The 17470-nt window shown below is 54.3% G+C and overlaps 1 protein-coding gene across 4 annotated transcripts; it reads right to left on the reverse strand.

Annotated features, from left to right (window-relative positions):
• Positions 1-1188: 1188 nt before the first annotated feature.
• Positions 1189-17183, reverse strand: CSAD (cysteine sulfinic acid decarboxylase). 4 transcript variants are annotated; one of them, XM_032786795.2, is made up of 16 exons: positions 17039-17183; positions 13862-13910; positions 11701-11850; positions 9974-10100; positions 9410-9500; positions 9042-9148; positions 7857-7972; positions 6774-6853; positions 6237-6291; positions 6008-6124; positions 5094-5158; positions 4632-4713; positions 4097-4296; positions 3921-3972; positions 3508-3597; positions 1189-2195 (listed from the first exon to the last, which is right to left on the reverse strand). In XM_032786795.2, exons 3-16 carry the CDS (start codon positions 11821-11823, stop codon positions 2022-2024), a joined length of 1479 nt encoding a protein of 492 aa, XP_032642686.1. In that variant the 5' UTR covers positions 11824-11850; positions 13862-13910; positions 17039-17183; the 3' UTR covers positions 1189-2021. The 4 variants fall into 4 exon arrangements, with proteins under 4 accessions (XP_032642686.1, XP_032642685.1, XP_032642687.1 ...); XM_032786794.2 differs by lacking the exon at positions 13862-13910; XM_032786796.2 differs by lacking the exons at positions 13862-13910; positions 17039-17183 and adding an exon at positions 16748-16796.
• Positions 17184-17470: the final 287 nt, after the last annotated feature.

Here is a 17470-nt window from a genome sequence, read left to right on the forward strand (position 1 = left end):
AGCATTGCTGCAGCAAAGCAGCTTCACAAGGCCAGCGGAGGCTGGGCTGGGTCCTGCGGTGGGAGTGGTGCAGATCTGTTTGCTGCCTCCGTGCCCAATACCAAAGCAGGGACATGAGCAGCTCCAGGCTCCTGTCCAAGCAGCCCCAGTGGCCTTGTCTGAGCTGGGCTCCAAGGGGGGCGGCACTAGCAAATGCCGGTTTCTCAGCATGTCCTAAACGCCCAGTAGTGATGAGACCTCGAGCCCAGTTAAAGCTACGGTTCCCCCACCCCAACATGTTAGAGTGCCAGTATGAACCCGCTGGCTCTCAGCTGAGTGTGGGCAGGAGCCAGTGTCACAGCCAGCCAGCAGGGGCTCTGTACCCTGCCCTCTCCCCCAGGACCCCAGCCTGGCTGCAGAGGGGAGGACAGGTAGTGAGCAGGCTGGGAGCTGGGGCAAATAGATGAGGATGTTGTCAAGGCCAAAAGGAATAACGGGTCCAAAAAAAATGAGAGCCATTAATGGACCTATCCTCCAAGAACTTACCAGCCAAGATAGTCAGGGACGCAACCCATGCTTTGGGTGTCCCTAAACCTCTGATGGCCACAAGCTGGGACTGGATCACTCAATAATGGCCCTGTTCATTCCTTTGGAAGCATCTAGCACCAGCTGCTGTCAGAAGATAGGATACCAGGCTAGATGGACCACTGGTGTGCCCCCAGTATGGCCGTTCTTATGAGCTCTCAGACAATGCTGAGAATGCATACATAGATCCCAGAGCACATCAGAATCACTGTCCTCATTTCACAGTGGAGGAAACCGAAGCTTGGGGAGGGGAAGTGATTCATTCGCAGCCACAGAAAGAGCGCGAGCTGAGAATAGAGTCCCAGGGCAGTGTTCTAACCACTGGGCCATGCTGGCTCTCCAGCTATAAGTTGGGTTACCAGTTCTCTGGAGCAGTAGGCAATGTTGCAAGACTTGTTGCAGCAGTGAACTTCTAAGCTTACTGTAAGCCTGGTGGTCTCTTCAAGATCATTTTAAAGTAAGTCATTTTAGCTAGCAGGCAAGTGCAGTACATTATGGGGGAGGGGGGAAGCAGAATTTGCCCCTGGGCTGGTATGGCGATTTAACAAACATCGCAGTGGTTTGGCTCTAAAACCAAAAGCCAACGGTTACTGCTGTGCTGCTTATGAAATGCTGTGGAGGGGGGAGCATTTACCAAGCATTTATTAAGAACTGACATCATGCACTTCATTAAATGAATCACGAGTACCTAGGCCAGAGTGCTGCTAAGGGTAGGGGAGGGATGACAAAGGAGCACTGCGATTGCTTGGTAGCCACTTGAGAAGCGGAGTTCGGCAGTTTCATTTGACTTGAAAAGGCGGTTTGGAGGCAACCCAGGTGGAGCTTTGTGCCAGTTCCACACAGCTCGGTGCAGCTCCACAACACATGTGGACTGCCCCACAACCGCCATTCCTCCTACGTGATCAGCTGTGTCTGAGCTTATATCCCAGACCCTGGCCTGTTACACCAGATGTTGATGTTCTACTTGACCACAGGCTGGTGCTGAAATGTCCACCTCCAGAATCCAAGATAAGCATCCTCTTCCAGCTTGTCCAAGACGTACCCAAGAGTCCTACTGGAGCTGCCTCAGGTCACAGCCAAAGGAAAGCTCTACGAAATCGTGGGCTAGCTGATGTTCTCAAGAAGAATGCTACCATCTTTTCAGTAACCTCAGGTGCTACCCTTGTCTGGGCCTTGGCAATGTCCCTTCTCTCAAAAGGACCCAGGAGAGGAAGAGAGGGAGTTGCTAGAGAGAAGCACAAACACTGAGTTCCTCTCTGGTGTAATGTGTATGGAGGACACGTGAGAGAGGCTGGCATCTGAACACCTTACTAGGAGTATAAATACCTGGAGTCTGGTGAACTGTGTTATCGTGATAATGCTTGCTGGATGCTGTGGAGAAGGGCAGGAGTGGGTGTGATGTCCCACCATCACTGAGACCTGCCAGGAGCTCATGGTGAGGAGGGGGACTGGGATCCCTACAAATCTGTGCCCAGTCTCTCGATCTCCTCCAGAAAGAAGTCCAAGTCCTGCTTGGTGACCACGGGATTTGTGACAACCTGGCGGAAGAAGTTGACCTTGCTGCCAAGGGGTTGGTAGCCCACCATCATGGACCCTTTCTTCATCATCCGCTCCTTGATAGCTGGAGCCACCTAGGCGGAGCAGCACGTAACATCAGCAGCACGTAACATCATCATCGGTCAGTGGAGCATGTGGCCACCCAATTAGCCAGCTCTGATATGAACCTGTAAACCCTTCTGGGCTATAGAGTAGACCCCTCCAATGGCCAACACATCTAGTTAGCTCAGGGTTTTAGGCTTGTGTGGTGACTGTCCCCTTTAAGAAGGAGCAGGGTCCAGTGCACCTGTGACATGTCAGCCACCTTCCAGTTAGGCTTAAGAGAGAGCCCCATGAGCCAGGAGGGGAATCACACTGGAGGTGTGGAGGAGCCCCCAAGGAGAGAGGAGCAGTGATGAGCTAGCAGGAATTGCTTGGGAGAGAGCTTCAGGTGTCCCAGTGGAAAAAGTGGAGTTGGGGAAGGGGCAGGAACAGGAAAGGGAAAGTGGGTGGAAGGCCCAGAAAGTGGCCTCAAGGAAAAAGGGGAAGATGTAGCTTAGTCGGTGGGAACTGAGCCCAGAAACAAGAGGGTGGATCCCCACCCCCCGAGCAGGTGTGGGTCTCCTAGGGAACAGCTGAGGAACTCTTTGAGCAAAACCTTGATGGAAGGGCTGTGGGAAGGGTGGTCATTCCTGGGAAGGGAGACCTGAAGCAGGCTCCAAAGGACGTGGGAGCATAGTACTGCTACTGATTCTCCGGTGGGTGAGGGGAAAATGACTGTGTGTGTTCCCTGTGGGAACTGGAGAAAGGTTTCACTGCAAGGCTGTGGGGGAATCACAGCATAGGTGTATGTGAAGACATACTGCCCCGAGGCAGACAGTCTACATTCCTTTCAAGGAAAAGGGAAACTGAGGCTGGATGCAGCTATTGTGCTGTGGGCTGATGCCAGAAGGTGCCCCCAGCAGGGGTCACCATATAACAGCTTGGATTTTGAAAGGTATCAATGGGATTTGGGTGCGGGACTCCTGAGAGATTCCCTGGGTGCTGGATGTCCAACTCTGCCAGGCGGCTTTGCAAATCCCTCTCACAGATAATGCCTGGAACCCTGGTGTCTAAGTGGGGCTAGTGGGACACAGACCTAGGGCCTTGGATACAAAGAAACAGTGAAGTCTTAGTACATAGCAAGCTAGAGAAGCAGCCCCCAGCCTGGCTAGCAGAGAGACAGCTGGGGTGCCACAGCCTGGGGGTTGGCAGTGGGACAGGACAGATAGACAACACATTCTCTCTCTCTCCCTCCATGACCTGGGTGGGTGTGCTGGAGTTTACTATCATCCAGAGAGGCTGTATCTATCCATCAGAAAACAGGGGCTCCCCCCCGACCCCACTCCCAGCATTCCCTGCACTCACCTTTCCCAGTCTCTCCCAGTAATCGGCACAGCCCTCCTTGCCCCGGAGGCTGGGTGGCACAAACCAGAAACACAGATTGATGAACTCGGGCTGGGGGAGGTAAAGGAAACGGGGTCACCAGCAGGGATCTCTATAAGTAAACAACCCGAGCACCCCGAAACCTCAGCTAATTGAGGTGCAGCCTCTGGAGACAACAGGGCCCAAGCCTGCTCCCCCCTCGCTTATGGCTCTAGGAACACCCACAAGGGTTGTATTTCCCTGCTGGTCAACTCACGTAACAAGGTTAAATAGCTGCTGCCCACCCACCCATCAGTAAGGGCTTTGGGAATTCATGATAAACTCTCCCCGATCCCTTAGAAAACAACAAGCTCCCAGTGAGCTGTGGTGTAGCAATGGCTCCAGGTGGCCCATACCTCTATCACCAGCTGGAAACCTTCCCTTTTCTTGATCTCCTCAGCCAGGTACCTAGACAGGATGAAGAGAACATCATTGATCTTTGTGGTGGGCATAGAGACATGTGTAAGGATCAGGGGACATCACTAGAGCACCTCTTGGGGTAAGGGGAACACCTGTATCCCCCACCCCTCACCTAGTGAACTCGAAGGCCCTGTCCACTCGCTTCTCCAGCCCCTCGGTCCCATTGGCCTTCCACATCAGCCACAGCTTGAGGCAGTCCACCTTGCGGCCACACTGGATGGTCTTGTCTCCCGTGTCGTACGCCACGTCGTAGAACTTGTCGGTCTGGAAGAGGTAGGTGGCGTTGGCGCAGTGGCACCGCTGCAGCAGGCCCTGAAATGGGAGGGTCCAGCAAACACATGTGGGTCCAGCAAACACAGTCACATGGGATGGCAGGGACAAAGCATGCGCTAGGCAGGCCAGCAAGGGAGCACTGAGGGAGCTGGATGGGCTCTACATGTGCACAGAAACGCCACTTCCAACAACACCCAGCAGGGGGTGCTGGAGGGAGCGGGGCAGGGCTATTGGCTGTGGGGGAGCTCCCTGTAACTTCATTTGCAGCCTCTTCCAGCAGGAGGCACTGTAGGGAACAGCACATAAGCTGCATTCATCACGGCAGGGTTACAACTGCCTGCCTCCGCAGGGAGGGAACAGCGGCGAAGACCTACGGAGCTATCTCGAAGCAGGAAGGCAGAGCACTGCAAACCCGTCATCAGCATCTTGTGGGGGTTCCAAGCCACCGAATCCGCCCTGCAAGGGAAAGGGAGACTTCGTGAGACATTAACACCAGCTGGGCCAGGGAACGGGCTGGGGGTGCACTGGGCAGCAGACGGCCAGCTACAGGAGGTGCATGGAATGGGATATTCACCAGCAGGAGCAGAGCTGCACACACTCATATTGATGCCACAATGCGCTCACTTCAGGGTCTTCCAGGCACAGGCTGGATCAGACAGGATCATCTCCTGCTCTGGCTCAATTACTGTTCTCCTGGAAGTTCTTCACCCTGATGTAAACTCCTGCCTAATAAGCCCAGCCCCTCACCTGATCTCAAGGGCTCTGCCCTCCACTACTCCCATGAAGCTGCGAGCACGACTGCTAACCCTGTCCCCCAGTTCGGGGACAGTACCCACCTCTCTATCCCACGCAGGAGATGTCTGTGTCTTCTAGAGAGCAGGGCACTCCCACCCCAGGCGGCCTGCCAAGGAGGAACAGGGAGAGACAGAAGTGCTTTGAGTTCAGTCAGCAGCCAGTGGGGGAGCTACAAGTGGCTAAACCCGCTGAGACTGGGGCATGCTGCACCCTCAGCCAAGGGGAACCCTGTTTCAAGATGGTCCGTTCTAGCCCAGTCTAGGGCCTCTTTTCTCACTGTGACATCTACGATCCCCTGCCTTTTGGCTGCTCTAAGGGGAGAGCCTGACCCTAAAGCCTCCTGCCTGGGTTTTGCATGAGGCCCAGTGCACATGGAAAGAGGATGCTAGAGCTGGAGGAATGTAGCTGTCGGTTCTAGCACCAAGCTGGCCTATATGAACTGGCAAGTGACTTCCAGTCTGGGTGCATGAGAGATGGCAGAAAAAAAGCTACTGTCCAAGTGGCCCAGGAGGATGATGGGAAGGGACTGGAGGACTAGCGGCCCCCAAGCACTGCATTCTTGCTGCGGAGTGATAGCAGCGGACCAGTTGTGCTCACTTCAGCTTCAGCCGGTGCCCCAGTGGTGTTAGTAGCATCGCAGAACAGGAGTGATGGTTTGTGTGTGTGGATGGGGGAGAGTTCACAGGATCCTTCACACTCTAACAGGAGTGAACTCTGCTGTGGAGACGAGCCGTGAGGGGGTTAGGGATAGGGCTTGTCAATTACCTGCAATGCTGGGTCTGTTCAGCCAAACTGTGGGAACCAAAGGTTCCCAGTGACCTCCTCATCTGCTCCCCTAGCCTAGCTCACCTCCCTTCCCGGACAGACATCGCACGCACCGAGGGACGGAGCCCTTCCTAAATCTCTAGCACCCAAGGGCACATCTCCCTGCCCCGCCCTCCTTGGGGGGACTCACATCTACGTGAAACCAGGCCCCATGGCGCTCGCACACGTCTGCCATGTCCGCCAGTGGGTCGAAGGCTCCCAGCACAGTGGTGCCACAGGTGGCGTTGACAAAGAAAGGACACGCGCCCTGGAAGGGAAAAGGGGCAGTTGGTGGAGTGTGGCATTACAGGGCGGAAGTGTTCCTAGCAGGCTGCTCCCTGCCCCACAGACCAGACCCCCTCACCCCACCCCAAACTCACCTCAGATTTTGCCTTGTTGATCTGTTTCTCCAGGTCTGCAGGGATCATTTTCCCCCTGAGGATGAGAGCACAAATTATCCCCGGGGGCAGACTCCGTGCAGGGCTTCTACCAGAAGTGCAGCCATCCGTGCAGATGGCTGAAGGGAAGCATCTGTGGGAGCTGTTAGCTACCCTGCTCGGGCCAGCAAGAGTCACTGATGGGACTCATGGAGGGGTGATGACTTGTGGGAGGTCCCAGCCTCCTACAGAGCCTGAAGGAAATGGGGCATGTGCCCTGGGTGTTGGGGCGCCTTGAGCTACTCCAGTGCCAGCCTCTCCCAGAAGGGGATGCTGATTGCTGGGGTGCTTCCAACTACCCAGCTCCCAGAAAGGGGAGCTGTAGGGAGCAGGGCAAAAGTCCTGGGCACTGGGGTACTTCCAGCAGCTGTCGCACCAGCCTCTCCCAGCAGGCGGTGCTGTAGGAAGGGAGGCGCGGCCGAATGGAACCAGTGCCAGGTCTGGATAAAGGCCACAACCATTCCCAGTGTGAGCTCTCACCTCTCATCCACTCCGACCAGGTAGATGTTGTCTGTGCCAATGCCCAGGAAAGCTGCCCCCTTCTGGACGGAGTAGTGGCACTGTAGGGGAAGGCAGAAGGGAGGGAATCAGCACAGACTCCTGCCAGGGTCCAATCCCAAAGAAATCACAGGGCAGGAAGTGTCATTTAGAGGTGAGAGCTGCAGGATCCCTGGGAGTCAGGGCTGCTTTAACTGAATGCACCATTTTGGCCTGTGTTGCAGGGGGGCTAGAACAATTTGTATAGTAGGCGGGGGGGCTGTGAGCCGTTGAATCAAATTAAACCCTGGATAGGAAGGAAACCACTTCAAGTGATGGGTGCTGCAGCACCCCTAGTTCCAGCACTCCGCTGTATCGTGTATTCTGTGATACTTAGCCCTGCTGCGTTATTCCCTTGGGGGGGCCACTGCACGAAGTGGATGGAAAACTGATGTGCCTTAATTCTCCGACAGGGCCCCTGGTACTCTGGTAAGAGGCCTATTTGAAGGGCTTGGCCGGGTTACAGATGTTGACGTTTATGGGATTTTTGGCCTTGTCCAAATTAGCAGAAAAACGCTACAGCAAAAAGCTGGGGGTCAAAGTTCCAAGAACAGCAGCCTCTGTCCCATTCCTCTCCTCCTCCCACAACACCTCTCAGGCATTTACAAGTGTGGGACGGACCGCTGCTCTGAGAGCCAGCTGAAGCCAGGCCCTGGGCATCCTTCCCGGGGCGGCTAGCGACCCTCAGGCATTGCAACCCTTAAGCCTCTGGTTCACTCACTTGGCCTACCTCCATCCCACAATGCAATGCTTCCTGTTTGAAAAGGACCCCCGAAAGGCCCCAGTCCCTGTGCCGGGCTGTGTGTATGGCAGGCCGGCCAAACTGGGGAGGGGAACTGTAGATGGCCTGAGTTAAGCCAAATGGCACAGACGCCGAGGGTAGCAGTGGGTCATGCTCTGGGCCCTGCTGATCCACGGCTCTGATGGGGTGACACTGCAGCACCCCATCCCTCAGGGGAGACCAAGCCCAGCCCCCTCTTCTCATGCTCCTGTCATGGCTAGCGAAGGGCAAGCCCCAGGTTGCACCTCTTGCGATGTGAACACCGCCAGCCTCGGCAATGCCCAGATGCCTGTCTGCTTGCTGTCCGGGAAGCGCTGATACCGTGCCACATTCATGGCATATATATTGGAGAGGGAGCCTCCTGCAGGGAAACAAACCCACAGAGATCAGTGCAAGCCTGTCGCCCACTCTCCGTGTGCTGTGGGATAGGCCGGGGCAGGAACAAGGGCAGCTTTGGTGGAGGGCTTCCCTGAGTAGGATTCAATCACCGCACCAAGAAGAAACTTGCCCTGGTGGAGTCCCCGCTACCACCAGCAGAGCACGGAAGGATGCTCACGCTGCTGAGGTGAAGAAGCTGGCATCAGCAGGGCACTGTTGAGAGGAAGCTCACACTGGTGGAAGGAGGTTGGTATTGGCAGGGCACTGCTGGGAGGATGCTCACACTAACCGAGCACTGCTGGGAGGAAGGGCCAGGTGCCACTGGTATATTACCGTAGGAGTGTCAGGTTCTAGGACTCTGCATAAGAAAGCAGAGTTTTTTTGCTGACTCACCTTAGTGCCTGGTGCCAGAACTCTGCAGAGAGAGACAGAAGTATTTCTTCTGCCTCCTTCTGTAAGGGAGGTCCTATCTGGTCCAAGCCATGACATAAAAGGGGCTGGAGGGTCTCTCTGAGGCAGAGGAAACTAAGGGTAGAGATTGGGAGAGTCCTGCAGAGAAGCGCCCTAGGAAGAGCCAAGCTCAGGAGAAAGTTTTGGCCACAGGTTATGTTCTGTTGTTGCTTTTTAAGTGAACCATAAAGGCAAACTGCAGGGAGGGCTGAATCTGGCTCTTGCCCTATGTGTGCGCCAGGGAGGGCTGAGTCTGCCTCCTGCCCCCTATGTCAGCCAGGGATGCCAGCTGCTAACCCTGCTCACACACTTCTTTCAGGGATCTCCTAGCCCTGCAGGACTCCGGCAGTTCTGAGCTGTATGGTATAGGAGCCAGATCCTGGGGAAACTGGTGCAGCTCAATCAGTGTCAATGGAGCTACCACGACTGACCCCAGCTGAGGGTCTAGTCCTGCACCTTCACTTTGGATTTGTGGGGGGGACTGTCAGACTGCCAATCGGGGAAGGATGGACCCAGCAGGAAACCCGGTTCATGAAAGGGCAGTGATGCCCTGGGTGCCCCTGGCTTGACCCTCCCTCTGGCAGTATATCAGCCTCACGCACCTGGGCAGAATATCCCATCTCCACTTCCCCAGCCAATCAGCTCCCGCAGCTTCTTCAGCACCACCTCCTCCATCAGCACAAACACCGGGGCGATCTCGTAGGTGTACCTGGGCCACACAGACACACCTCAGTGAGGCACCCGGCCATTGGGGGAGGGGGCGTACCTGGAGCTGCACAGAAGATGAGGCCCCAGAACTCCCCCCCCTTGTGAATTTCACCCACCCCTCCCTGTCTTTTGGCAGCAAACAGCCCCAGCATTCTCACTTTCTTGTGTCCTTAACTGTCCTTGTTCCCCACCCCCAGCTAGATGCGCTGCCTCCCTGGGCAGCTCCAGGCAAAGGGTGCTCAGAGACAGGGCAAGGACGTACTGGCTGGTGTTGAGCGTCTCTGTGATCATCCGTCCCACCAGGGCATGGGGATCCAGCCCCGAAAACAGCTGGTTAAAGAAACGAGGATGACCTGGGTGGGGGGGGGGGGGAAGGAGGGAGAGAGAGAACCTTTAACACATGGAAAGAGCAGGAAACGGAGTTTGCGTCCTCATTAAACCTGGGCTAGATCCGACATCAGTTACCAGGTTAGCCCTACACCGGGCAGCCCCCAGGACTTGTGAGCCCATAAACATAGCCCCTACCATTTGAGCTAAAGGAGAATCTCTGAGCTGTAGCAGTTTCAAGGCCATTACCCTCTTCAGGCTGCAGCCACGAGAGGGCAATAGCCACATTCACCTGGCTGGGCTCCAGGGACGCAGACACCCTAGTTGGTACGTCACAGCTGTGCTGATATCCCTTACAGGTGTAGTTCTGACCTAGCACGCAGGCCCTGCTTAGCAGAGGGCGAGCCTTGTTCTCCCTCTGACGCACAGCCGGCGGGAGGGGGACCCCCTCCAAGGGCAGCACCAGGCCCAGCTGTCGTCGGAGCCTCTCAGCACCTACATGTTTTCACGCTGTAGCGGATGACGTCCCGGCAGTGCTCCAGCACCCTCTGCTGGGGCTCCCCATTGCTCCTCAGCTCCAGGTCCAGGATTTTCTGCAGGTCTTGGGGCTCCCTCCAGTCACAGACCTGAAGGGACAGAGAAAATCTGTCAGCAGCCTGCTCTGGTCCTGCTGAACTGGGAAAACAGCCTTTCCCTGGATGCTCCCTTCGCCAGGGGGCACAGGGTAAGCAGGGTCCACCTCAGCAGGGAGCCCCCCACAACTCGGGGCAAGGCTGGTAGCAGATGCCCAGCTCATGACCTCAGGGGCCTGTGCACATGTGTGAGGGGGGTTACTCCAGGTTGGGGGAAAAGAGTCGGGTCCTGTCTAAGCAGTAGCAGGGGGCAGCTCAATTCTACACACTCTCCTCCCCACCGTTAGCTCTGGTACTTCCTCTCACCATCCCTGGCAATGGAGGAGTCTGGAATGGTCACCCCCACTCCCCCAACTCCAGGGTAGCCGTCCAGCCTTTGCTCAGTGCCCAGGACTGCGCATGTATTTCTCCTGGACTGAGCCCATAAACAGGAAAGGACGGGAGGGGAACAGGGTCTGAGCAGCACATCAGAGAGAGGCTTTCCCTGTGGCTGCAATCCCAGAACTTCTCCCCCCCCGGGCCCCACAGGACCCTTGTGAGAACACAGAGCCCTTCCCCAGGCTCTTTCACACCACGGGGCCTCATGTTTTCCCCTCTGCAAAGTGGGATGATGCCAGCCTGCCTCCCAGAGCGAGGCCTCCAAGCTCAGTGCCCTGGCGTGTCCAGAGCTTTGGAGATCCTGCCCTGGGAGAGGGGACAGTGGAGCACAGTGCCAGTAGCAGTCAGGGGAACAGACAGCACAGGCCAAGCAAAGTCCTTCCTCTGCTTGCGATCTGAGGCATGAGTGGGCATGGTACGGTGTGGATGGGCACTGGCGTGCAGCCTGTGGCCGCTCTCCTCTCTAGGCAATGGTGCAGTCCATAAAGATGTACCATGCCCCTTGGGCTGAGTGGCCAGGCCCGCGACCTGCCATCTCCATGAGCGCCCCTTTAATACTAAAGCTGAGGGTGCGATCGTCGCTGGTTTGTACGCATGAGGTGGGCCATAGGGCTCCTGATCCGCTGTCGGTGCAGCCCTGGCCCAGGTGGTCTGTGCCCAGGCTGCAGGGAGTGGCTGGGCAGTCTGTGCCCGACTGGCAGGGGGTGGCCAGACAGTCTGTGCCTTGGTGGCAGGAGGTGGCCAGACAGTCTGTGCCTATATTATAGGGGATGACCAGGCAATCTGTGCCAGGGTGGTGGGGCAGTCTGTGCCCAAGTAGCAGGGGGTGGCTGTTCAGTCTGTGCCCAGGCGGTAGGGGGCAACTTGGCAGTCTGTGCCTGGACTGCAGGGGGTGACCTGTGGCACTGGTTAAGGCCAGCTGGATCACTGCTCCGGTGGTGCCATGTTCCTGCCAGTGGAGTGGAAAAGCCAGTGATCACCACCACTCTGGGCAAAGGGCACCTGGAGACAGACAGAGGGCCAGTGATCACCACTGGCACCACCTTGGCTTAGAAACAGACAGGAGGCCTTTGCAAAACACCTTTGTGGTAAGAGGGAAAACTCCCTCCTGTGCCCACACTGAAGAGGGGCCAGCCACAAGCTACCCCATGGAAGGGGTGGGGCTACACTCCAGCCTCCTGGGTTGCTCAGCTGCCCCCGCCCTCAGGAGCCTCACCTTTTCTGTGACATCTGTCCCTTTCCTGACGGCTTCCTCCAGGATGATCTGGAAAGCTTCCCGCAGGAACTCTTCGCCAGCTGCCTTATCCAGGGCGGGGTGGGACAGGGGGTCCTCTGCCATGGTTAGCTGTTACCCCCGAGCATCCCCCTGTACATCAGAATACACATGACATCTGTGAACATCCGTGGAGACCTACACTTTCCTGGGAGAGAAGCATGAAGCCTGGGGAGGTCTGGACACCATACCTGCAATACAGGAGCCTTCCCTATTCGTAGCCTGCTCCGGCACCTTCCCTAGGGCAGTGGGAGTTACAGAAAATCCTACCTGCAGCATGATCGCCAAAGGGGCGGGTGATATGGACACCTCTAGGATGACCAGCCCTTGCTGTAGGACTTGGTCATCTAGAGACATCACCCAGCACTGACCATTCATGTCCAGGCAACGTGGCCAACCCAGAGGCCAGGCACTTCTGACTGCAGCCTTCCTCGTCACATGGGGAGGACATTCCTCTGCAGATCAGGAGCCACACACTCCTGGTGGGTTATATGCCAAGGAGCATGAGCACAAAGAGCTTGGAACTAAGGGTCATTCCCCTTCTCCTAGGGGTTCAAAGTCATCTGTAAGGCCCTGCCCCTACAGCTTCCCTTTCTTTCTCCTCTGCCAGTATCCACCTCCTAAGCCAGTATTCTCTCTCTCTTCTCCAGACTCCCCGCCCCAACACTTCCCCGTATGGTTGGCTAATAATTGATCACACTGAACTGTGGTCGCATCTAGTCATGGCCCAGGACCCTGCTGTGCTAAGCGCTGTACAGAGCAACATGACATCCCCTGCCCCAAAGAGCTCCCTAGCCAAGTACAAGACATGAGACGACCGGTGGATTCCGCCACACAGAGGGAGGACGACCAGGAGACAGTGGGACAATAATGGTCAGCCTGGTAGGCAGCGATCTCAGCACCCCGGCTGCCTGCCTAGGACGTCGTCTCCTTTACTTCTGCACCACGCAACCCCCATTCCTGTGCGAAACCCTTCCTAAACCCCCCCCTTCTACTGTGAGTGCTCTTCAGTGATAATCCCTATTCCATAACCTCTGTACCACGGGGTCACCCCTCTGCATCTCAGCGGCACTGCCTGTGTCTGATCCCGACGGTCAGCCCTCGGGCCACAGTCCGATTCTTCCTTGCAGTTTTATGCTGGGCTCTGAACACTCTCTGCCCACGACAAATAACTGTGCTGAGCTCTCCCCCATTGGAGCCCAGGCACCCCCCAAACAACCACTCTGGGAAAAAGCCACCCAGTGTCCTGTTACCTGTCCAGCCCTGTGAGATCTGTGCCCAGATCACAGGAACAAAGTACAAAGGAAACAATCTGTTACTGACAAATTAATCCACACAGCAGCTCTTAAAGGCATCCCTTGCTGCTTCCAGGAGATTTTCTATTTGTCAGACACAAGAAAGAGTCAAATTCACATAGCCCCCTGCTGGGCTCAATCCAAACAGCCTGGCTCCAAGATACTGTACCTCTATGTGCTAAATGCTGTTTGACACAGAAATGCCAGGGGCAGCCCAGGCCAAAGCGATGCTGAGACATTACAAACTCCTTTGGGAAAAGTGATCATTACAGCTCATCCGGTGCTCAAGGAAGGGGGCAGGGTGCCCGGCCACCGATGGGAGCTTTCTGAACACCTTTCTTCTTTTCCTCCCAGCCCCTCTCTCTCGTTCCCCCCTTCCTGTGGTTCAGGCACAGTGGAGAGGCAGCAGCTCCTTACCTGTCAGCTCCCAGAGGTGAAATTAACTAGGCAACTCTGGTCAAAGTGCACTCTGTTGGCCCCAGTGCAGTCCACAGAGCCCTGCCCTCATGTTCTCTGCAGAGGCGTGGCTAGCAAGGACTACAAGTCCCAGGGTGTGGCACCCCATCCCACCGCCAGAGGAGGTGCAACAAGTAGCAACGACAAGCCCCCGCATGCAGTGCACCAACTTAAGTCAAGAGGAAGTGCAGAGAGTAGAGACTGCTTTAGCAAGCCATGGATGTGCAATACAAGGTTCACTTGTATGCAGCAGGAGCGCAAGAGAGAGCATCCTCTGCCCTAAACATGAACTTATGCCCTCAACATCCCAATATGTGAGAGACAAAGGCTAGTCTTGTGATTAAGAGACTGACCTGGGATTTAGGAGAGCTGGGTTCAGTTCTTGGTGCTACCACAGATTCCCTGTGTGAGTGGGGGCAAATTACAGGAATCGGAGTGTGCCTCAGTTTCCCCCCTGTAAAATGCAGATGATAAAGCTTCCTTTCTCCTAAGCGTGTCTATTTAGACTGTACGCTCTTTGGACAGGGATATCAATCACTGTGCAAATACAATTGATAAATACATTCCCCAATTTAGCTGCACCAACTAATTCTCTGCTAAATACTCGCTCAGTGCAAGTCACACTTGATCACTGAGTACCAGGTGAGTGCTACTTCCCCATTTTCACCAATTTTTCTTACACCTGATGTAATGGAATTGTTATGCTGATTTCTGTCTGTCTCCTGCTCTGTGCATCCTCCAGCTAAAGCAAACCTTGCAACTCACCGTGCAGAAATGGAACAAAACAGACCTTGCAGAGGATTTGCCACACCGGATCAAATGACTGATTCATCCAGCCCGGCCTTACGAATCCTGCCAACAACTGCTACTTCAAAGAAAAGTTAATATAATCCCACCATGCACCTGGCCGATTGTGCAATGATGTACAGAGGTGGTAACAAAAAATTATGTTCCAATCCCACACAGGCTTTCAGCTCACATTACAGCATGAGAGGTACTTACTCCTATCTGAGCCTGCCAAGCTATAAATGTTATTACTGGATATAAAAACCATCTACGCCTTCTTCCAATCCAGCCACAGCTGTTCTCCCGGGAAAATGCGCAGGTTGATTAAATGCTGCCTGAAGACTTGTTTCCATTTATTGGGGATTTAAATGTAGCAACCGTTCATTTCAGGAATGGCAATTCCAACAATTTTTAGGAGGTTCCTAGTGTAACGAATACAGAACTCAACTCAAGGGCAGGCTGCGGTCTTCTTACATCTTTGATTCTCCACCTTTCCCATGCTGAGTCCCCAAGTCACAACAGGCAGAGGCTTCGGGCCTCTTGTCCCATCTAGCCTTAAAGATAGGGTGGCTGGTCGTGCCCCCTAAACCCTGTTTGCACACGCCAGGTCTTAGTTTATGCACCTGAAATGCAAAGCTTGGACCTGAAAACCACCTTCAGGGTTGCTGAGATCTGGCCTGTTCAGTCTGATCCATTTGGTTTGGCCCAGTATTTGGCTCACTCAGATCCAAATCTCCCCCAAAATCTAGAGTGGGAGGGCCCATCTCTGCTGGTTATTATAACATATTATTTACAGCTGGCAGCACCACAGACACAAAGGAAGTCAAGGTCCCTGCCCTGAAGAGCTTTCCTTCTCGAAAGGATGGATGCCACACTACAAAAGGAGGAGCGACCAAGGAGAGATTGAGAGAACAAGGAGAAAGGAAAGCCTGCTCTTGCAAGAGCATCATAGGTGTCAGAGCCAGGGCTTGGCAGTGTGGGTGGGCAAAGGGCAATTGTCTCCCCACTTTTTAAACAGGGGACCCATGCCCCCCACTTTGAGAACATAGGCGCCCGGCAACAGGTCAGCATAGAGGTAACCTGGGATGCTGCAGCTAAAACCAGGCAGCGGAGGGCAGGGGCAGGAGACAGGTGATGCCAGAAACCAGAACTGCCTGCACAATGGACTCACCAGTGAGGAGCAGGAGCTGAGCACAGATAGGGGGAGGCGGTGACCAGACAGACCATGCAGGGAGTCACTCCTTGTTCCCCTGGGCCTCCCCAGCTCGCCCCTGCCCTTCTGAGAATATAGGTGCTTGGTAGCAGGTCAGCACAGGGGGAGTCAGGAAGCTGCAGCCACGACCAGGCAGGGGAGCACAGAAGCCAGAGCTTCCGGGAGCCCGGGATGGAGCTAGAGGATGTTGGGAGTTGGGTACCAGGGTCACCTGAACAGCAGAGTCCCCCGCAGGGGGAGCAGGACCCAAGCATAGGTAGTGGGGAAGGCAGGAACAGGATGGGCTCTGCAGGCATCCCCCAGCTGCTCCCCTCTTTTGGTTGCTGCTTGGCCCCCCCAACTTTTCTGGTCCTTCCGGCACCACTGGAGAACATTCATTCCCAAAGAGCACATTATTTTGACCTCAGTGGAGAAAAGGACATTAAACATGTGCTTAACTCCCACAAGCTATTACTCTCCTGGGTCAGGGTTTTAATTTGCTTCTTGAGCCAAACTTCTCTCCTGTTGATTCAGTATCTTTAACCCCAAGTTTTCTAAAATCAGGAGTGAGGTTCCAAAAATCATGAGATTTTTTTTTTTTTTAAAAAGCATGATTTTAAGCCAAATAAAATAAAAATGAGCTTCTGTTTCTCTGCATACTGGTTTCTGAGCCTGTAGATCACATTGGCTTCACATTCTTCTCTGCAACCGTGAGGGTTAAAAATTTAATTTAAAAAAAAAGAAAGAAAGATAGCTCAGATTCTCTTCTAATCTCAGGACTCCAGGACCTAGGGTTTTGAGGCACCAGATATTGTCAGACTTGCAATAAAATCACCAGAGTTGGCAGCACTGCTGACAAGTTGAGAGGGATCTTTTCAAAGGTAGCTAAGGGATTTCAGAGCACAAGTCCCAGTGATTTTTCTATGCCACTTGTGTTCATGGGGCCCTGGGGAAAATCTTCTCCTGCGTTTATTAAAATAAACTCTCCTCTTTTTTATGATCAGGCTGAGAATAGTAAGGAGCACGAAACCTACAAGTTCTCAAAAGCGATTGGAAGGCAGAGAGGGATCTGAGTCACAGAGAGCATGTTACAATCCCTGGGTAAGACAAGGCCTTTCACTGTAAATCATTAAACCTTCAACATTTGAACCCACCCTTATTATTCCACAGTAATCTCATTTACTTGCAAGAATGAACATCACCCTTTTACAGACCCACTCCACTCCAGGTAACCACCCCTAATTCATGAGAATCCACCTACCTTCCAAATGTGCTTTGCCCAGCAGCCTGCTTTCTTCATGTGTATCCCCCTAAAAGAGGGGAAATGAACTCTGTGGGAGCAGCACAGCCAGCACACCATGTCAGGATCAATTCCTGCACCCTGGCCTATGGCTCCAAATGGGAAATTAACTACAGGTGTTAGTCCACATGGTATCGTCATGGGTCTGGCCAGCACCAACAAGGGACAGATCCTTGCCAAACTTTTATGGAGAGCAAAAAGGGATTTCAACAACAAGGCACACTTTATTTTAAGCCAGCGGGAACTTCTCACCTGTGATAGCCCAGATCTGCAAGTTGTGAAAAGTCACGTGATTGTAGCACCCATGAAGGTTGCAGTTGCCACTTCCGGCCACTGAGGGTCCCCGTTGCTTCTGCAACAGCTGGCAGGGAGGTGGGGTTGTGTACATTATAAGGGCTCTGTAGGTCAGGGAGTCATAGCAGGCTAAAAACCAGTCAGAGACCACGTCAGTCTCTCTGCTCACTCAATTACAGCCACCAAAACCCTTCAAAACCAGACTCCAAGGAGAGACGGCTGAACTGGAATTAATTTGCAAAACGGACACCATTAAATTAGGCTTAAATAAAGACTGGGAGTGGATGGGTCATGACACAAAGTAAAACTGTTTTCCCATGTTTATTCTCCTTCCCCCTCTCCTCACAACCCAGCTGTGGATATTGGGGTGGGGCTACGGACAGCCCCTCC

This window comes from Chelonoidis abingdonii, chromosome 26 (genome assembly GCF_003597395.2).
Source record: "Chelonoidis abingdonii isolate Lonesome George chromosome 26, CheloAbing_2.0, whole genome shotgun sequence".
Classification (NCBI taxonomy): Eukaryota; Metazoa; Chordata; order Testudines; family Testudinidae; genus Chelonoidis; species Chelonoidis abingdonii.